General features: G+C 41.3%; 2 protein-coding genes across 2 annotated transcripts; both read left to right on the top strand.

Moving 5' to 3' along the window:
- The first annotated feature begins 4605 nt into the window (after positions 1–4605).
- On the top strand, positions 4606–13400 carry LOC110490409 (fibroblast growth factor 4B). Its single transcript, XM_021563790.3, has 3 exons — positions 4606–5389; positions 5899–6002; positions 8576–13400. The coding sequence occupies exons 1-3, from the start codon at positions 5050–5052 to the stop codon at positions 8753–8755; spliced, it is 624 nt and encodes a 207-aa protein (XP_021419465.1). The 5' UTR covers positions 4606–5049; the 3' UTR covers positions 8756–13400.
- A 1517-nt stretch (positions 13401–14917) lies between these two features.
- Positions 14918–16129, top strand: LOC110490854 (fibroblast growth factor 23-like). The gene is made up of 3 exons (XM_021564286.3): positions 14918–15152; positions 15259–15362; positions 15680–16129. The coding sequence occupies exons 1-3, from the start codon at positions 14918–14920 to the stop codon at positions 16124–16126; spliced, it is 786 nt and encodes a 261-aa protein (XP_021419961.3). The 3' UTR covers positions 16127–16129.

The raw sequence follows: 16129 nt of genomic DNA, 5'->3' as shown, positions 1-16129 counted from the left end.
AATTAGTATGGAGGCAGCTGACCTGCCAATAACAAAAGAAACCTCTCTGGCACATTTCCCTCTGAGTAACTGCCTGTATCTTTGTTCCGTATATAATCATTCCACACACACACACACACGGACACACTATTAATGTTTGAGGTCAAGGCAAGTCAATTAATGCATTTTGATCTAGCTGTTAACCTTACAAGGCTAAATCACATCTTGATATTATGTGCTGTTGTGCCAGATTAGTAGTAGGCCTAGGCTCAGTTTGCTTATCAATCATTTATAGTACTGTAAATCTCTCTTTCACCCTCAGTATTGAATAATCCTGCCGACTCAGTGATTTTCTACATATCAAACAAACTGTAAGGTCTTAAATGTGATGGGGAGGGAGGAAGAGAAATGATGATATGAACTCCATAGAGGGGACTTCTTCTCAGAGTAGAGAATTTCTCTTTTCGATGGTATCCTTAGTTTTTCTGAAATTGGTTGTATATTATTATTATAAATTAAAGCAAACACACATTTGAGACCCAGTTTGTTCGACAACGGCAGTTGCTGTTGACCTGTTTCTGTTTCCTTCTTGTGCTGCAGGCAGCTGTATCTTTCTAGTCAGATTGCTGTGGATAGTAACCCAGCTGTTAATGGGTCAAGTGCAGTTGTCTCTGTCAAGGATTCGTGTCAAAAGACGTGTTGTCTTTTAATCTCGCTGTGTGATATAATCCATTCTAAATGCTAATGGAAAGTATGTCAGAACATGCTCTGGGAAATTGCAATGTTCTTGGCTGATACCCATTAGTTTTCCTCCCATACCATCATCTCCTCATGGTCTGTATTGATGCTTTGAAAGTATTGTCACGGTTCAAAATGTAGAGGTGTCGAGGGGTCGTTCATAAGATTAATAAGATCAACGTGGCCATTGGGCAACCCCCCTAAGCATTTTAAATATTAACTTTGCTCCAGAACATTATTTTTAGGATGTCCCAATACCATTAAACACTTCAAATTTGCCAATGGATCTCTTAGATTTCTGCTAAAGAAACCCCTACATTTTGTCAGTACAGATGCACTTGATATGGAAATTCTGGACAAAAGCAGATAATCCTATTTTTTTGCCATGATTTTTTTGTACAGAGGATACAGATATGATGGCCAATATTAGGTATATACATTATCATCAAGTATCCCTACAGTAATGTCAGGACTGGACATAAGGTGGTAAGCTGATGATGATGGTGGTGGTATAGCAAGGTCTTCTCTAAAATCACTATCTGTTAGGCTATGTCATTACACACAGCAGTTTGAGCTGCACTTTAATCAGGCTATTGAAAGCTCTCTGTGGTCCATGTCTGTGTCTGAGAGCTCAGCAGCGTCAGTGTCAGGGCCTCAGCATGGTTCTCATTAACATAGCTTTCCCAAAATTGATTTAAGGTTTACTTTGTGAGTGACATCTTCCTTTTGCCTATTCAGATGCTGTCTGCAGGACTTTCAACTTGCCCAGCAAGTTAAATGCTGTAGGCATACAATAAATGTGCTTTTCGGCAGGGTTTACTGATGTTGTAACTTAAATTGTAGAAGCAGCAGGTAAAATGAAGACATCTAAGACATCTATTCCATCTGGCCGTGCTGCTGCTCCAGTTTCAACTGTTCTGCCTGCGGCTATGGAACCCTGACCTGTTCACCGGACGTGCTACCTGTCCCCCGGACGTGCTACCTGTCCCAGACCTGCTGTTTTCAATTCTCTAGAGACAGCAGGAGCGGTAGAGATACTCTTAATGATCAGCCATGAAAAGCCAACTGACATTTAATCCTGAGGTGCTGACTTGCTGCACCCTCGACAACTACTGTGATTATTATTATTTGACCATGCTGGTCATTTATGAACATTTGAACATCTTGGCCATGTTCTGTTATAATCTCCACCCGGCACAGCCAGAAGAGGACCACCCCTCATAGCCTGGTTCCTCTCTAGGTTTCTTCCTAGGTTTTGGCCTTTCTAGGGAGTTTTTCCTAGCCCCTGTGCTTCTACACCTGCATTGCTTGCTGTTTGGGGTTTTAGCCTGGGTTTCTGTACAGCACTTTGATATATCAGCTGATGTAAGAAGGGCTATATACATACATTTGATTTGATTTGCTCTAACTAGCTTGCAGGAATCCATTGTTGTGGGTTCCCACTATGGCCAAGCTGCAAAGTCAAAACATCGTCAAAATGTATGTGTAAAGAATTTGCTTAGGGTTAGGTTCAAAATCAGACTAAGAAACCAGGGCTTCTTGGCCAGATAGTGACGACCATTGTTGTGCACTAACGGCCTGTGTTAAATGAAGACGGTGGGGCGATGAAACAACGTAATTCATTCCTTTTCAATGGAAGAAAAGTGATGAGAAGCAAAGTGGGCGAGGGAGCGTGACCAACGCGGGACTTAAGTTGGGGAAAATTGAACTTTATGCAAGTACTCAGCAATATTGCGGGGCTATTGACCAATCGAAGCTCACTATAGCTTAAAGCCCTACTGGATTGGCTGTTGATACCGAGCACTACCTAGCATGTTGTCTGCTTGCTAGAAACCACATGACGAGCCACTCTGAACAAAGCTAGCATGGCTAGGCGATGCATCAATGCATATTAATACCCCCTAATACCGCGGCGCGCAAACATTCAGCACCATGGACAGAGCCCCGATCAGCATGAAGTAAACAGAACAGCGCACGCTCAAACATTCAGCACCATGGACAGTATCCCAATCAGCATGAAGTAAACAGAACAGTGCACGCTCAAACATTCAGCACCACAGACAGGACCCCAATCAACACGAAGTAAACAGAACAGCGTACGCTCAAACATTCAGCACCATGGACAGTAGGCCTACCCCGATCAACATGAACTAAACAGAACAGTACGGTCAAACATTCATCACCATGGACAGTACCTCGATCAGAACGAACTAAATGGAACAGTGCAGCCAAACATTCGGAACCATGGACAACACAGCAATCAGCGGAAAGAAAACAGAACATTGCTGATTCAGCACCGCGGTCACTGAACAGCGCTGTGCTCAGGCAGCTCATATAGATTAATGAGTGAAGATTGCAAAGTGCCTATGTAACTGTTTTTTTTTTTTTGTGTTGAATTTTCAAACCTACAATCTACCTGTAGTGAAGCCATTCAAAATGTACATTACATTCCAATCATCTAGCAGACACCCCCATCCAGAGCGACCCACAGAGGCACCCAGGGCCAAGCGCCCTCCCCAAGGGCACATCAACAGCAACTGTTTGTTGGCCTCTGTAATGGTTTGTTGGCCTCTGTAATGGTTTATTAGTCTCTGTAACTGTTTGTTGGCCTCTGTAACGGTTTGTTGGCCTCTGTAACGGTTTGTTGGCCTCTGTAACGGTTTGTTGGCCTCTGTAACTGTTTGTTGGCCTCTGTAACTGTTTGTTGGCCTCTGTAACGGTTTGTTGGCCTCCCTAACTGTTTTTTAGCCTCCATAACGGTTTGTTGGCCTCTGTACCTGTTTGTTGGCCTCTGTGCAGACTGAGGGCCTGCTGAATAAACTCTCTGCCATGCTTGCCTATTCTACTGTTCCCCTTTCACTTGAACTGTAGATCACTTAAACTGTATAATTGTGAAAAATATTGGAATGCTCTGACTCTTTGGTACCCCACTTCAACTGTCCCATTTAGAATTTTTATAGCAATCATTTTTGGAAGTTACAACATTAACAACAGTCATTGCTTATTGTATAGTAATGGAGTGTTTTATGTTATTTCACAAATAGAATAACAGTCCATATCCACTTCTGGAATTACAAAAATCAGGCTACTCAACTCCATTCCTGTAGACCTATACAAATACAATGCAATATTTGCTAATAACATGTTAATACAATGTTACAGGCTAAAATCTTATTTCTCATGGAAACCAGTCTACATTCTGATTTTAAGAAATGTATAGATATGAATTATGTAGCTTACAAAATGCTTTGTCTTTTCAATTTGAAATTGTTGCCAAAGCAAAGCAATGATTTCATATAACTGTTGTTTGTGTATCAGCAACAGCGCCCCTCTTAGTGGTTGCCAAGGTATGACTTGACTTGTGCTCCTTGGCACCCAGAGCACTTGGGGAACCACGTAGCATGGCACTCTCTGACGTATGGGCATTCCCCGCGGTATATGTATTATGTAGTCTGTTCAAGGCTGACAATAACACCGCGTTTTCCAGTATCCCGAAGTTTGAGGGGGAGAGGGTGAGGGAACCCGGAGACAGAAAAATCACTCATATTCCTGTGACATGTTAATATGGGTTTTCCTTTTTTAATCGGTGACAAGTGCATTCTCTATATAATAAACTTTCTAGACATTCCGAAATAATAAGAAGAAATATGTCCAGGCATTCCGAAATGTGTTGTTGTGTAAACTTCCTGAACAAACAGCGAAGGAAGTGGCGGACAGGATTGCCATTGCTCTCCGGTGACTACTGGACTGTTTTTACACCTTCATTCTAAATAAGGAAGCAGCCTGTCAGACATATGACCAGCGTCCCAATTTGGGCTCGGTCAAAGTACCCCATCGCATCCCATGATTGCTCAACTCTACCCAATGAAACTCCTCTCCCCCTGCCCCATCTCACATGTGAGGTGACAGCGGCTGCACATACTCTCATCAGACTTGCAGCTCAGCGCTTGCTGCATACACTTGCTGGGTTGTAACTTTTTCTTCCTCTCTCCCCTCCCTCACTTCGACGGGCAGCAATGAAGTCAGAGTGATGTCATATAAGGATGCGAGTGCCTGGCAAGGTGACATAGGTTTTTGGTGAGTGGTATTCTCCACAGCCAGCGTTGCCTATCGAGAGAGGCGCGGAGCTGCAAAAGATGATCATCACCACCACCTCAAGCTCTGTCACACTCTCTCCTTTCTCTACTCCTCTTTCGGGCTGTCATTTCATGCCAGAAGACCTGACCTGCCTTCCAAAAATAAGCCTTTACCGCCATGCCGAAGGAAGAAAAACAAGAAGAGAGGTATTTTTAGGGCCATTAACTTTGACCACGTGCCCCGAAGGTAAACTGGATGGCCATTGCGCAAAGGTTCTTCATCGGTATGTGCAACGAGGCCAGCACGCACTGGACGTTGACTGCAATTGTTCTCTTGGGGTCTCTATTGGGGATTGTGTCATCATATCCGATTCCAAGCAGGACTAATGCAACTTTATTGGAGCAAAGGTGGGAGACCCTCTTTTCTCGCTCTGTTCTGGGAATCTCTGGGTCGAAATCGGACATGAACTGGGAGAGTGACTATTTGCTGGGCATCAAGAGAGTGCGGCGACTTTACTGCAACGTGGGCATTGGATTTCACCTGCAGATCCTCCCTGACGGCAGGATAAACGGTGTACATAATGAGAACCAGTACAGTGAGTCGCATCCTGAAATGTAATTCCATAGAGAACGTATAATATGAGCGGTCCCAAGTAAAGGCGACTTGAGAGCTCCTTGTCGGTCTTGCATGATATTTAATCATTGGGGTCGACAACATTGAATGTCTCTCAAAGCAAAGACAAATCTATTAAAAAACCTTGTATCAGTCAGTGCTAAATATCTTCCCAGGCCAAAACATGACATGAATGCTTGGACCAATATAGACGCCAACTTATTTTTACACTGGCTCCTTCTGTGGCCCAGAAAAGGATTGCCTTGCACGTCAGAAAGTACAGTTATGATATATATTTATTTGGGCAACAGGAAATGAACAGCATTGCTCCACAAATGATACAGAACAAAGACGATGCATGCAGAGTAGCCACCTACGAGGTTACACCCACCGCTGCATCATGCACGTCTTTGTTCCACCGTAATCAAACGCATTGATACAATGTCAATTTGACAAGGTTCCTCTGTATAACACCATGCTTTGTTTGACTAGGTCTAATAGAGATCTCTACGGTGGAGAGAGGAGTGCTAAGTATGTATGGGGTGAGAAGTGAGCTGTTTGTCGCAATGAACAGCAGAGGAAGATTGTATGGAACGGTAGGTGTGCGCAATTGTATTTCCCTCTATTGCTGGGCATGCTGTTTCTAAGAGAGATGGAGAAAAACGCAATGTGTTTGAGATTAGCTAAATTCTTTGTTAATATGTTATTACAAATGATATTTTATGAAGAATTGGTTTCGTTAAGTAGAGCCTCTGCATTATTTTGTTCTCTCCGAATCAAATATTACCTCACTGATGGGAGCGTTCATGAAGCACGGAATGAATCCATTATAAATTATTCATAATTCCCAATTGCCCAGGGTATAACTTGTTTCAGCATGGTCTTTCTGTAGCCCGTGTAGAATAATGGAAAGGGGTTTTGTAAACGATAACAAACATATAATTCTTATTGAAATATGATCTGTTGAATAAGACGATATAACCGTTGCTTATTGAACTCGTTAGTTAACATTAGCCTAATAGTCCATCAATCATCTAATTGCTTTTCTGGCAGTTGAATGTCTGAAGTTATTTATTGAAGGAATCAATCAACTTTCATGGTAGGACTACTAATCTGAAGTGAAGGAGTTTTAGCATTGATTATATCAAGATTGATTTTATGGCCCATTGTTGAATGAAAATATTGCACCACAGTGTTTGCCTACTGCTGTAAATTGGTCTGAATTGGCAAACATTAGGGTCTGACATTTTAGCCTATAAAACTGCACCCTGCTTTTGTCCTGCAGTCAAAGATGGTTGAGTATGAAGATACCATAAAACTTAAATTAAATGCAGTCTCAAATAGCTGCCTGTTCATTTTAATAGCCGGGCATGTTTCAAATAAACGATGGATCTAAATACATTGTTTACAAGTGAACTTCAGTGCAAATGGTAAAGATTGCGCAATAGAAGATACAGGAGAGCAACAGTATTGCTATGGATGAGACTGCAGTGTGGGTTGACATGGTCGCCTCAATTACAGTGGATACAAAGAGTGAGAGAATGATGCTGAAGCTGAAATTGCAAGTCTGATCTGCAGTGGATGTGTTATTAAAATGTTTATACTGGTCATACTGGTCACAAAGTGTGGTAGTCTTTTCAACATGTTATTGAGCAATTGATTCCTTGCTCAAATGGAAGCCTCCAATTCAAACTCCCATTAGACAGATCTGCAAGTGTTATAATGTATGCGCCAGTTGTGTTCGGTGATTGAAGCAAATAAACCGCTCTGGCTATTAATTTAAGTTTTACAGTATGTAGAAACTGCATCTCCAATAGAAATCCCCTATCACGCTTGTAGGTGATGTCATGGCAACGTTGGCTAGCTAAACTCATGCGCAGAAACACAATCTGTACTAATGGTCATTCGGTGTCGAACTGCGCATGTGCAGGCCACCAATCAAAGGCACTCCTTTGATATAAAATTGTTTTTGACAATTACAACATGTAAGTGTCAGATTTCGAGAAAATTAAAAACTAAGGAAGATTTTTTTTCACTTCTCTCATTGACCTCGCAAGGGTTTCCGGAAGTCTCGCGATGTTGGGCTTCTGGGTTGAGAAACTGACTGAACTGAGTAGTGTTTAGCTGCAGGAAACACATCCAAATCTATTGCCGTGGAGGAGATCTCCAACTTTCTGAAATGTATTTAATATGTTCAGCTTGACGAGACACTGTAAATCAGCAGGCAATGATTCATCATGAAGTTGATGAACAAGGAGTGTCTGAACTCTTTTTAACCACATTTAGTCCAGTCCTCTGTTTCCTCTGTATTTTGAAAACTCTTGAAATAGTTTATTGTCTGTATGTTTATGTTAGATTGGCAGAAAACCCAATACTTGAATCATGAAAAATGAAAAATTGTCAAAAAAATGATTACTATACAACTTGTAAATGATTGAATATGAATGACTGCGTTACAACATAAATTTAGAGCATATGGTTTTAGAAGTTTGAAGTGGTTATTTAAAGCCAGCATGCAGTCTTTTTAATTAAGACTTTTAATTATCACTGTATGTCTATTTCTTGGAAAATAACTCCAAATATGTTTTTTATAATTTACTTCACTTTTGCCATTGAAATTATGTCTGATCATGTAGGTGGGTTGATATATTTACATAAACAACCATGATTGGTGGATAGGATCGTTTAGACTATAGAGCCTGACCCGTTTACCCCTTCACAGTAGGAGGATACATATGCAAAAAAAAATGGTCAGAATAACCAAATCAGATTATGATGTCATGCTGTGGGCCAAAACTCCATCCCACCTTAACAGGCTGAAATTCTAGGCGTTTTTTTCCAAAAGCTCTTACACTAAAAGGACATTATCATAATTTTCACAATTTCAGTGCGTTATTTCAACCTCATAGTTTGGAAATATCATTACAAAAACTGGAAATCAGGTTTTTGAATGCACTGCCCCTTTAAATAATGAGCAAAATATAATCCATCTCAAATGTTCCCAAACAATATTTGTCTACTGAACTGTGTCATGTGGTCTGGTGCAGCAAGAGAAACTATGCCATCCATCTAAGCTTTTGCCAAAGCACGCTTGTAGTGTAATGTTCATCCTGTGGTCCTCCTAACTTGAGATTTTTGTTGACCTTGTCTCTCCATTTGCCATTTTTAGAAATTCTTCCGGGACGAGTGCAAGTTCAAGGAGACCTTGCTGCCAAACAACTATAATGCCTATGAGTCTTCGGTTTACAAGGGCTCCTACATCGCCCTCAGCAAGCATGGCCGCGCAAAGAGAGGCAACAAGGCAACCACCGCCATGACTGTCACACACTTCCTCCCACGATTATTATGATCAAAGTTGGCAATAACTCACTAATTTGCACATGTGGATGTTCTCCCAGGTAATATAGAATTACACAGTATACATATACACCATTACAAAAGGACTGCAAAAACTACACAAGTATTTATTATCTTTATATATGTATATTTGGATAGCTACCTTTGTATTAGAACTTATGTATGTGTCATTATTTGCTGCTTATCACATATCATTATCGATTGAGGAGTGTAAAGCCTTTGCCAGTCTTTACTTTGATGCGTGCCATAATGGAAGTATGCTTCATCCTGCCCCAGTATCTGTGCGTTAGAGATGTCGATGATGAGTATGACGTGTCTTCTTTCTAACTCCCAGGAAGCTCCAAATCAAACTCCCATTAGACAGATCTGCAAGTGTTATAATGTCAAAATACTTTTAGCTGAGAAACTATCGTAATTTAATCCCGTTACAGCCGGTATGGACTTCCAAAAAAGGACAAACAAAAAATTTACAAGCAACTACATTTTTTTCCCTATTTCGCACCTCCAATGTATTGAGATGTTGTAGACTTCGGACCTGTGCGTGGCATTAATGAGTGATTGGATGTGCTGAATAGGCATTTTTTCTGTTGCTTCTCAATTTTTATTTACACCTTTTCTGGAAGTACATACTGGTCGTAACTTGAGTAAATTAAGATAGTTGTTCAGCCAAACTACATATTTGCTCAGTCAAACTCCATAACAAACGGATTTTGACGTTATAACGCTTGCATAGCTGTCTAATGGAAGTTTGAATCGGAGCTTCCTGGGCTTTAAAGACTTCTCTAACTCACAGATACTGGGTCTGCTTCACCCCGGCTCCGGGGTGGATGACTAATATCCTTAGCTTTTAGGAGTGAAATGGATACTTTTTATTACCTCAAAGAACCACTTGACTGGATAAAGAGATGCATGGAGTTACTGTATGCTCAAGGAAATACCTGTTTAGTTTATCCTTTTTCTGAGACCTTTGAGCACTTGCTGGTTTGCTATTTTCAAGCAAAAAGGGGGATTGAGAACGAGACTTCTTAAATGCACTTCCCTTGCTGCACGATGTGAAGGTGCCTTGGTGTTCCCACTTGTGGCCCCCTTAAACTTGCATGTAAGAGACACCCACTGTAGTCAGAAATAGGGCTGACACTCCAAGGAGGGCATCGGGGGGGGGGGGGGGGGCAGGTCTATCTCTGGTTTATTTTCTTTTTCTGTTATTAGATCGATTAAGTAATATACACTCTGGTACACAGAGAGAAGACTAGAGGAGAACTCAGCCATGAGTGTGGGGAGGTAGAGAAACTCAGTTGCCCACCCACAGTAGAAGTTTAACCGCCATGTGAGACTCTAGTCTCTCCACAAGGTCATTTAAACATGGTGGGCAGTTATGTGTTACAGACTGGATTCAAACCTCCTTTGTATCAGAGCTCCTTTGCATCATGGCTTGAAATGAACTGAAAAAGGGGCTGGCATAAGAACGCACAATGGAACATGTATCTGCTCACAAACTGGGACACTGCTGACATACCCAAAAGCTTTAGCGTTTGGCTTTGGGTGAGTGTGTGAAATGTAAAATTGCAAGCTTTTGTGCATCGCCATACATAAACACGTCTATTAAGCCAATGAAAAATGATGTAAATATTGACAAATGTGAAACAGAAAAAAAGAACCAGGAACAAGTTTCGTAGTTCAGGTTGCACAGTGACCATCCATGATGGTGCCTGATGTCTTTTATGTTGGTGAGAATCGTTCCCATACATGATTATTTATTTAGTTGTTTGTTAATGTGTTTGGTGAACTCCCAGATCAGTGTGCTCTGCAGCACCATTGCAGTGGCAGAAAGTTGTTGGAAGCTGTAGTTGGATGGTTTTAAATGTAATTACGGGAGGCTCAGTTCCTAGAGTCAATGTGTAGCACTGGACTGAAGGACAGTGCAGTGCCTCATAGTTGATAGTGTTCTTTCCTCTGCTGCTGCTTACTTGAAAACTGAGGCTTCTCATTCTACCCGACCCCAAGTCACCCTCTGGGAATGTTCTCTTTGGTGGAGCCGAGGAGGAGCAGGACTATTTTAACCTAGGAAAGACTTATGGGATGCGGCCTGCTGTCTCTGTTTGTTGAATCCCCTGCAAGAATGTGTCTCATCCAGGATGACTGGCTGCTCCCCACATACTCCCCTTTAACCAGCACCACCCCAGTCTTCAGATACCCCTGTGAAACCCCATGGGGCTGGAGGGACCTTGGGATTCCAGCAGTAACCCAGGAGCTTCTTCTCCTGCTTTAGTCCTTTTTTAGTTCACGGTCAGAGTCATGGACCAGTGTTGACCCTGACTCTGTGTCCAGGGTGGCCTGCTATTTGGGTCACCTCCCATCAAATCAATGTTTGTCTCTATTTGATAGTGTTATCTCTCTATTTGATTCATTTGCAATGAGTTTGATGTAAAGCTAGTTGATTGGTTTTAAAGGGACATACAGGGCTGTGCTGGGTTGATTATTTATTTATGGAATTCTTTATGCACTGTTTGAATGGTCTCCATAGAAAGACCATCAGTGGTCTCCAAGATTCCATCTTGTCCTTAATTGCCCTTATAAACGTGGCTTTAAAGCTACAGTCTGTGATTGGTGCATCCATTTTTGGACATTAAATGTAATGTAATGAGCATTTATAGCCATTTATTCTTAAAGAATATAACTTAGAAATGCCTCGTGACTTCAGTTAAACAGTCTTACCCCATCAGAACCCAAAATATAAGCTTGGTCTATTCCACTGTTTGTGAGCAATGTAATTGTAAACAAACACTGTGGGTTAAAAATAGGTTAAAACTATAAAAACTAGTGGCTAGGCAGCGTTTTGTTTTTCTAATTATAGACTGTAGCTTTAAAAAAAATATATATACAACTGTCATTGTCACTTTTCATATCTGATTGCCTGGCTGAGAATACATGTGTCTGAGATCTACAGTTGTTTGAGTTATGTCTTTAATTTCTCTTGCCGAAGTTCAAACACTTGGTTTGATGCGTCTACCCTGCATTAATGTGAATGCAGATTTCATTTTTTGCTCCTCTCACACCCCTTCCCTCACACACTTGTGCGTAGCCTACATCCGAATACTTCCAGGGAGGGGACCTCTGCAGACTTGATGCAGTACTTGAGACAAAGAGCAAAGTCACTGCAAGTCTCTATCCTCCCAGTTCTCTGTGTCTCTACAGCAGGCCTTGTGGGCCACTGTGACGTCAACCAACCAACTGCTCTTCAGGAATCACCTGGCTCTGCCTGAGAACCAAGGCTCTGATATCAAAAGACTGTGGACAAGAGCTCCCAATCCTATCTAAAACCCTTCCCTTACACTTTCACAGTCTTTACAGAGAGGTCTTGGAACGGTTATTTAAAGATTTTAGTGGCACATTGGAGTATTGCAAGGGAGTTTCATATTGCAGAGTAGCTGTTAAACAATTTCCACAGTTTACAAGAGTCCGTTGAGGTTATTTTCAGGATTGATGGAAGCTTTCTCTAAAGGGCAGCACCTACCTACCTACCTGTACACTTACTAGTGGTGTGCAACAGGAACTTACTTTTTTAGGATGGATTATAATGGACATGCAATGAATCTGTCACATGGTATTGTGGCCTGGATCAAATCTCCTTTTCCTAACATGTTGTAATGAGAATCTATGTACTGCAAGTAAATCCTGTTTGTCTATTGGTTAAAGAGTGTTCTCAGAGATCAGACTAAAGACTTATTGCCGCTTTGACTGCATGTGGTATTACATGAAAACATTCTGGGATAGTTTTTGACATGGGTAAAAGTAAAAACGAAAATAAATAATCAGATACATTGTTCTGATAAAAGTGAGGCAAATATGTATTTAATAAGTTCAATGTGAGTTCATTTAACAGCTAAATCCTCATGTCGACATACCAGGGTGTGAAGTGTGTGTGTGTGTGTGTGAGAGAGAGTCTTGCACACCCTCCCTCAAAGTCAACAAGATGTCAAAGGTGCACCTTATCAGAGATCTTGAAAATATTGAAAGTAGTGCTGCTTGTGAAAAGTGAAAGTTTGCTATCTTAAAGTAGCTTATAAAATGCTGTCTTTCCTATGTCTGAGCATGGTAACGGGATAGTGAGGCAACTAAAAGCTGGAAGCCTAAAGATTACCGGTTGATATTCTGTTCCCTATCAGACTTGACCAAAACATATGACCGCAATAAATTCTAGTTCTTTTTGAAAATGATTTGTGAAATGCGTCAATTAACTTCAGCAGAGAAGGCATCCTGTTATCATGCTCCGCTAACTCTTAAAGCTGTCTGAAGCCCACCAAGCTTGATTGGGAGTGTGTCTGCATGTGTTTCCCTTGTGTGTTTCGGCAAAACTTTCGTTCTCTTGGTTTTGTACCCCTGCACTAAGGGGAGTGAGCTTCCACCTATGCCCCTTCTCTCTGTTAACATATACCTCACCTTCTGCCTTAGTTTTAATTTGTTATGACGATTGTAAAATAGTAGACTTCTGCAATCATTTATTTCTGAAAAACTGATGAGGCTACGTAAGAAAACTAATATATTGAAAATGTTTTTCCTTTTATTTTTGTACGTATGTGCTGTGCACAGCATTCTACTGTATTCCTGAGATACCAATAAACGTTTGTTTTATACTTGTTGTTTTCTTGGTTTCTTATTGAGCCCGGGCTGGATGGCTTTGTTAAAGGTGACAGAGAATAATGTACACGTCACCTAGGAGAGATCAACTTGATCTCTTCCTAGCACCTCCCACACAAAGATGAGTGACTTACCAAACATATAGTGTGTAATGCACACTGACCAGTGCACTGTGCCCTCTACAGCCTATTGCAATACTTAAGGTGATCTACTATTTTAAGGTTCAGGGGCACTGCTCTGCAAAATGTTACCCCTGAACCCCCTTATAGAATGTTAACACTTCTTATGTTGAAGCACCAACAACAAAGGCAAATCTGCAGCAGTTCATGCTTGGAAAAGTGTCTAACATGAAATGCGTCAATTAACATCATGTCTGAAGATTAGATTTGATCAACTTTATTGTCCCACCAGGGGGAAATTAATTTAGTCAGGTGCTTAAAAAACCAAGTACATAAAACATAGAAAAGACTAATTAAATGAATTTGTAAGTGCTATAGTCTACATATATGAAATAAGATAGTTATGACAGGTCATTTTATTTTTATTTGGTCCGACACTAGGACCCCCTGTGCCGTCCATATTGTGGCATAGATTACCTTGTGGTTCCCTCTGCTGGTCAAACTCTGTAATGGTGGAATTGTTTGTGATGGGAAGTTGACACCAATGACCATAAGTTATTTAAGGGGGCAGCTCATCGTCACATATACACACAGTGTAATGTTAATTTGGAGCTTAATTAGTATTATTCAGGCATGGATTTATGTTTTTATAATTAAATAGAAAATGTTAGATAGACATACAGCACTACATTAGATCTGTGTTTTTAAATGGTCAAATATGTATCTGAGTTTAAGATGTTGTCTTATCATTTAATTCAAACAGATTGTACCATAATGTTCAATTACTATCATAAAATTACGGTTTCAAAACATTAGAATGGTGTTGGGAATAGGTTTTATAGATTAGGGACAGGAAACCTTTGGAATTGGTTGTATAGATTATCTTTAGCCTTATAAAATGGGTAAAACTGGACCCAAAAAAGGGCTTAACCTTGACTCATTGTTTTTTTTCTATACCTCCAAAAAATATGGTTAATAGGTAATTATAATATGCTTACTGGACAGAGGGGTATATTTCACACACTGAAATGACAGAGGGTACATGAGTCCAAGGATCCTGATTGTGAACGTTTTTATGCGTGAAAAAAAAGACGTCACTGTACAGACATTGCTCAAGGAGACTACTACGTTATTTGGTGACCAATACCTATTGACAAACATTCAGGTGGAGATGCACCCCCTTCCTTCCGCCGAGAGAAAGACCCACATCTGCGTTGGGGGCGAGCGCTGCGTAGGCTAAAGGATGTGAGCAGGAGTGGCATTTGGGTCCCTTTAAATAGAGCCGTTCTCAAACTTTGGACCATCAGATCAGCTGAAGTTTGCAAACAGTTTGCGGCAGAACTCACAGCTACATCCGAAATCTCTGTGATACATTTTCAGTGTTCTTTGGGGAAAATATGGAAATAACCAAGACATCTGGGATGAGGGACGCCGTCCTTGTGCTCTTACTGGCTGTTCTTCAGGGATTTCGACTTGTGGATGCCCTTCCAAACCCATCACCTCTCCTGGGATCCAACTGGGGGAATCCGAGAAGATACGTACACCTGCAGACGTCTTCAGACGTGAACAATTTCTACCTTGAGATCCGTTTAAATGGCCACGTGCGCAAAACTACACTTCGAAGCTCATACAGTAAGTTCTTATTACATTTTTGCCGTTTCTTTTTGATTGAAATTTGGTTTTAAGTCGTTGTCTTTAATCTGCTTCTATAGGCTAACACAATTCATTTTGTCAACAGGTGTGATTTTATTGAAGGCGGAAACAAGAGAGCGCGTGGCGATACTTGGAGTCAAAAGTAACCGCTACCTGTGCATGGATGCCCTGGGAAACCCCTTCAGCTCTGTAAGTAAATGCCCCATTTCATTATCCATTGAACTGAAATACATGTTTTCTTAACATTTAGAATAAGACTCGTGAGATTATTGAATGGCACTTTTTCCTCATTTGAACTTTTCATGACATTAACCTAAAATGCGCTTTTACGCACGGATTTCAGACCACTTTTATCCAAACACACAGCCTATATTTTATCATTTTTTGTTTTGTTTTACACTGGTCGAATCGTTCTTGTGTTTAGCACTCAAGCAACACTTAAACAATTAAGTTAATGGATATACGTTTCTAAATTGCCGTTTTTACGTAAATGTATCTGTTTACAGACTGTTTGCCACAAGGAAGACTGTATTTTTAACCACAAGTTATTGGAAAACCACCGCGACGTGTACTACTCTTGCAGAACTGGTATTCTGCTCAACTTGGAAGGGATAAAGCAAGTGTTCACAGTGGGTCAGAATCTACCGCAAACCTCCCTCTTCCTATCGGAGAAGAACACGGTGCCACTGGAGCGCCTCTTGCACCGGGAGAAGAGAAACCGGGTGGTTGACCCTTCTGATCCGTACAACATGCTGGGGCAGACGGAGGAGGATGAGGACTCCCGGGCTATGCCGGAGCTGGATGACACCTTGGAGATGGACCAGGAGGCTGAACTCCCCGAGGGACGCAACATCTCCAGGGAGACCCCCCAATCTCCCTCCGACGACCCGTGGAACGTGCATTCCCTAAACCCCCCTCCCAGCCCCCGTATAATGAATGCAATGGTGGGATAAGAG

Source organism: Oncorhynchus mykiss, chromosome 15 (assembly GCF_057628025.1).
Source record: "Oncorhynchus mykiss isolate SJ-2025 chromosome 15, ASM5762802v1, whole genome shotgun sequence".
NCBI lineage: Eukaryota > Metazoa > Chordata > Actinopteri > Salmoniformes > Salmonidae > Oncorhynchus > Oncorhynchus mykiss.
This window is presented reverse-complemented; position numbering and strand designations above follow the sequence as displayed.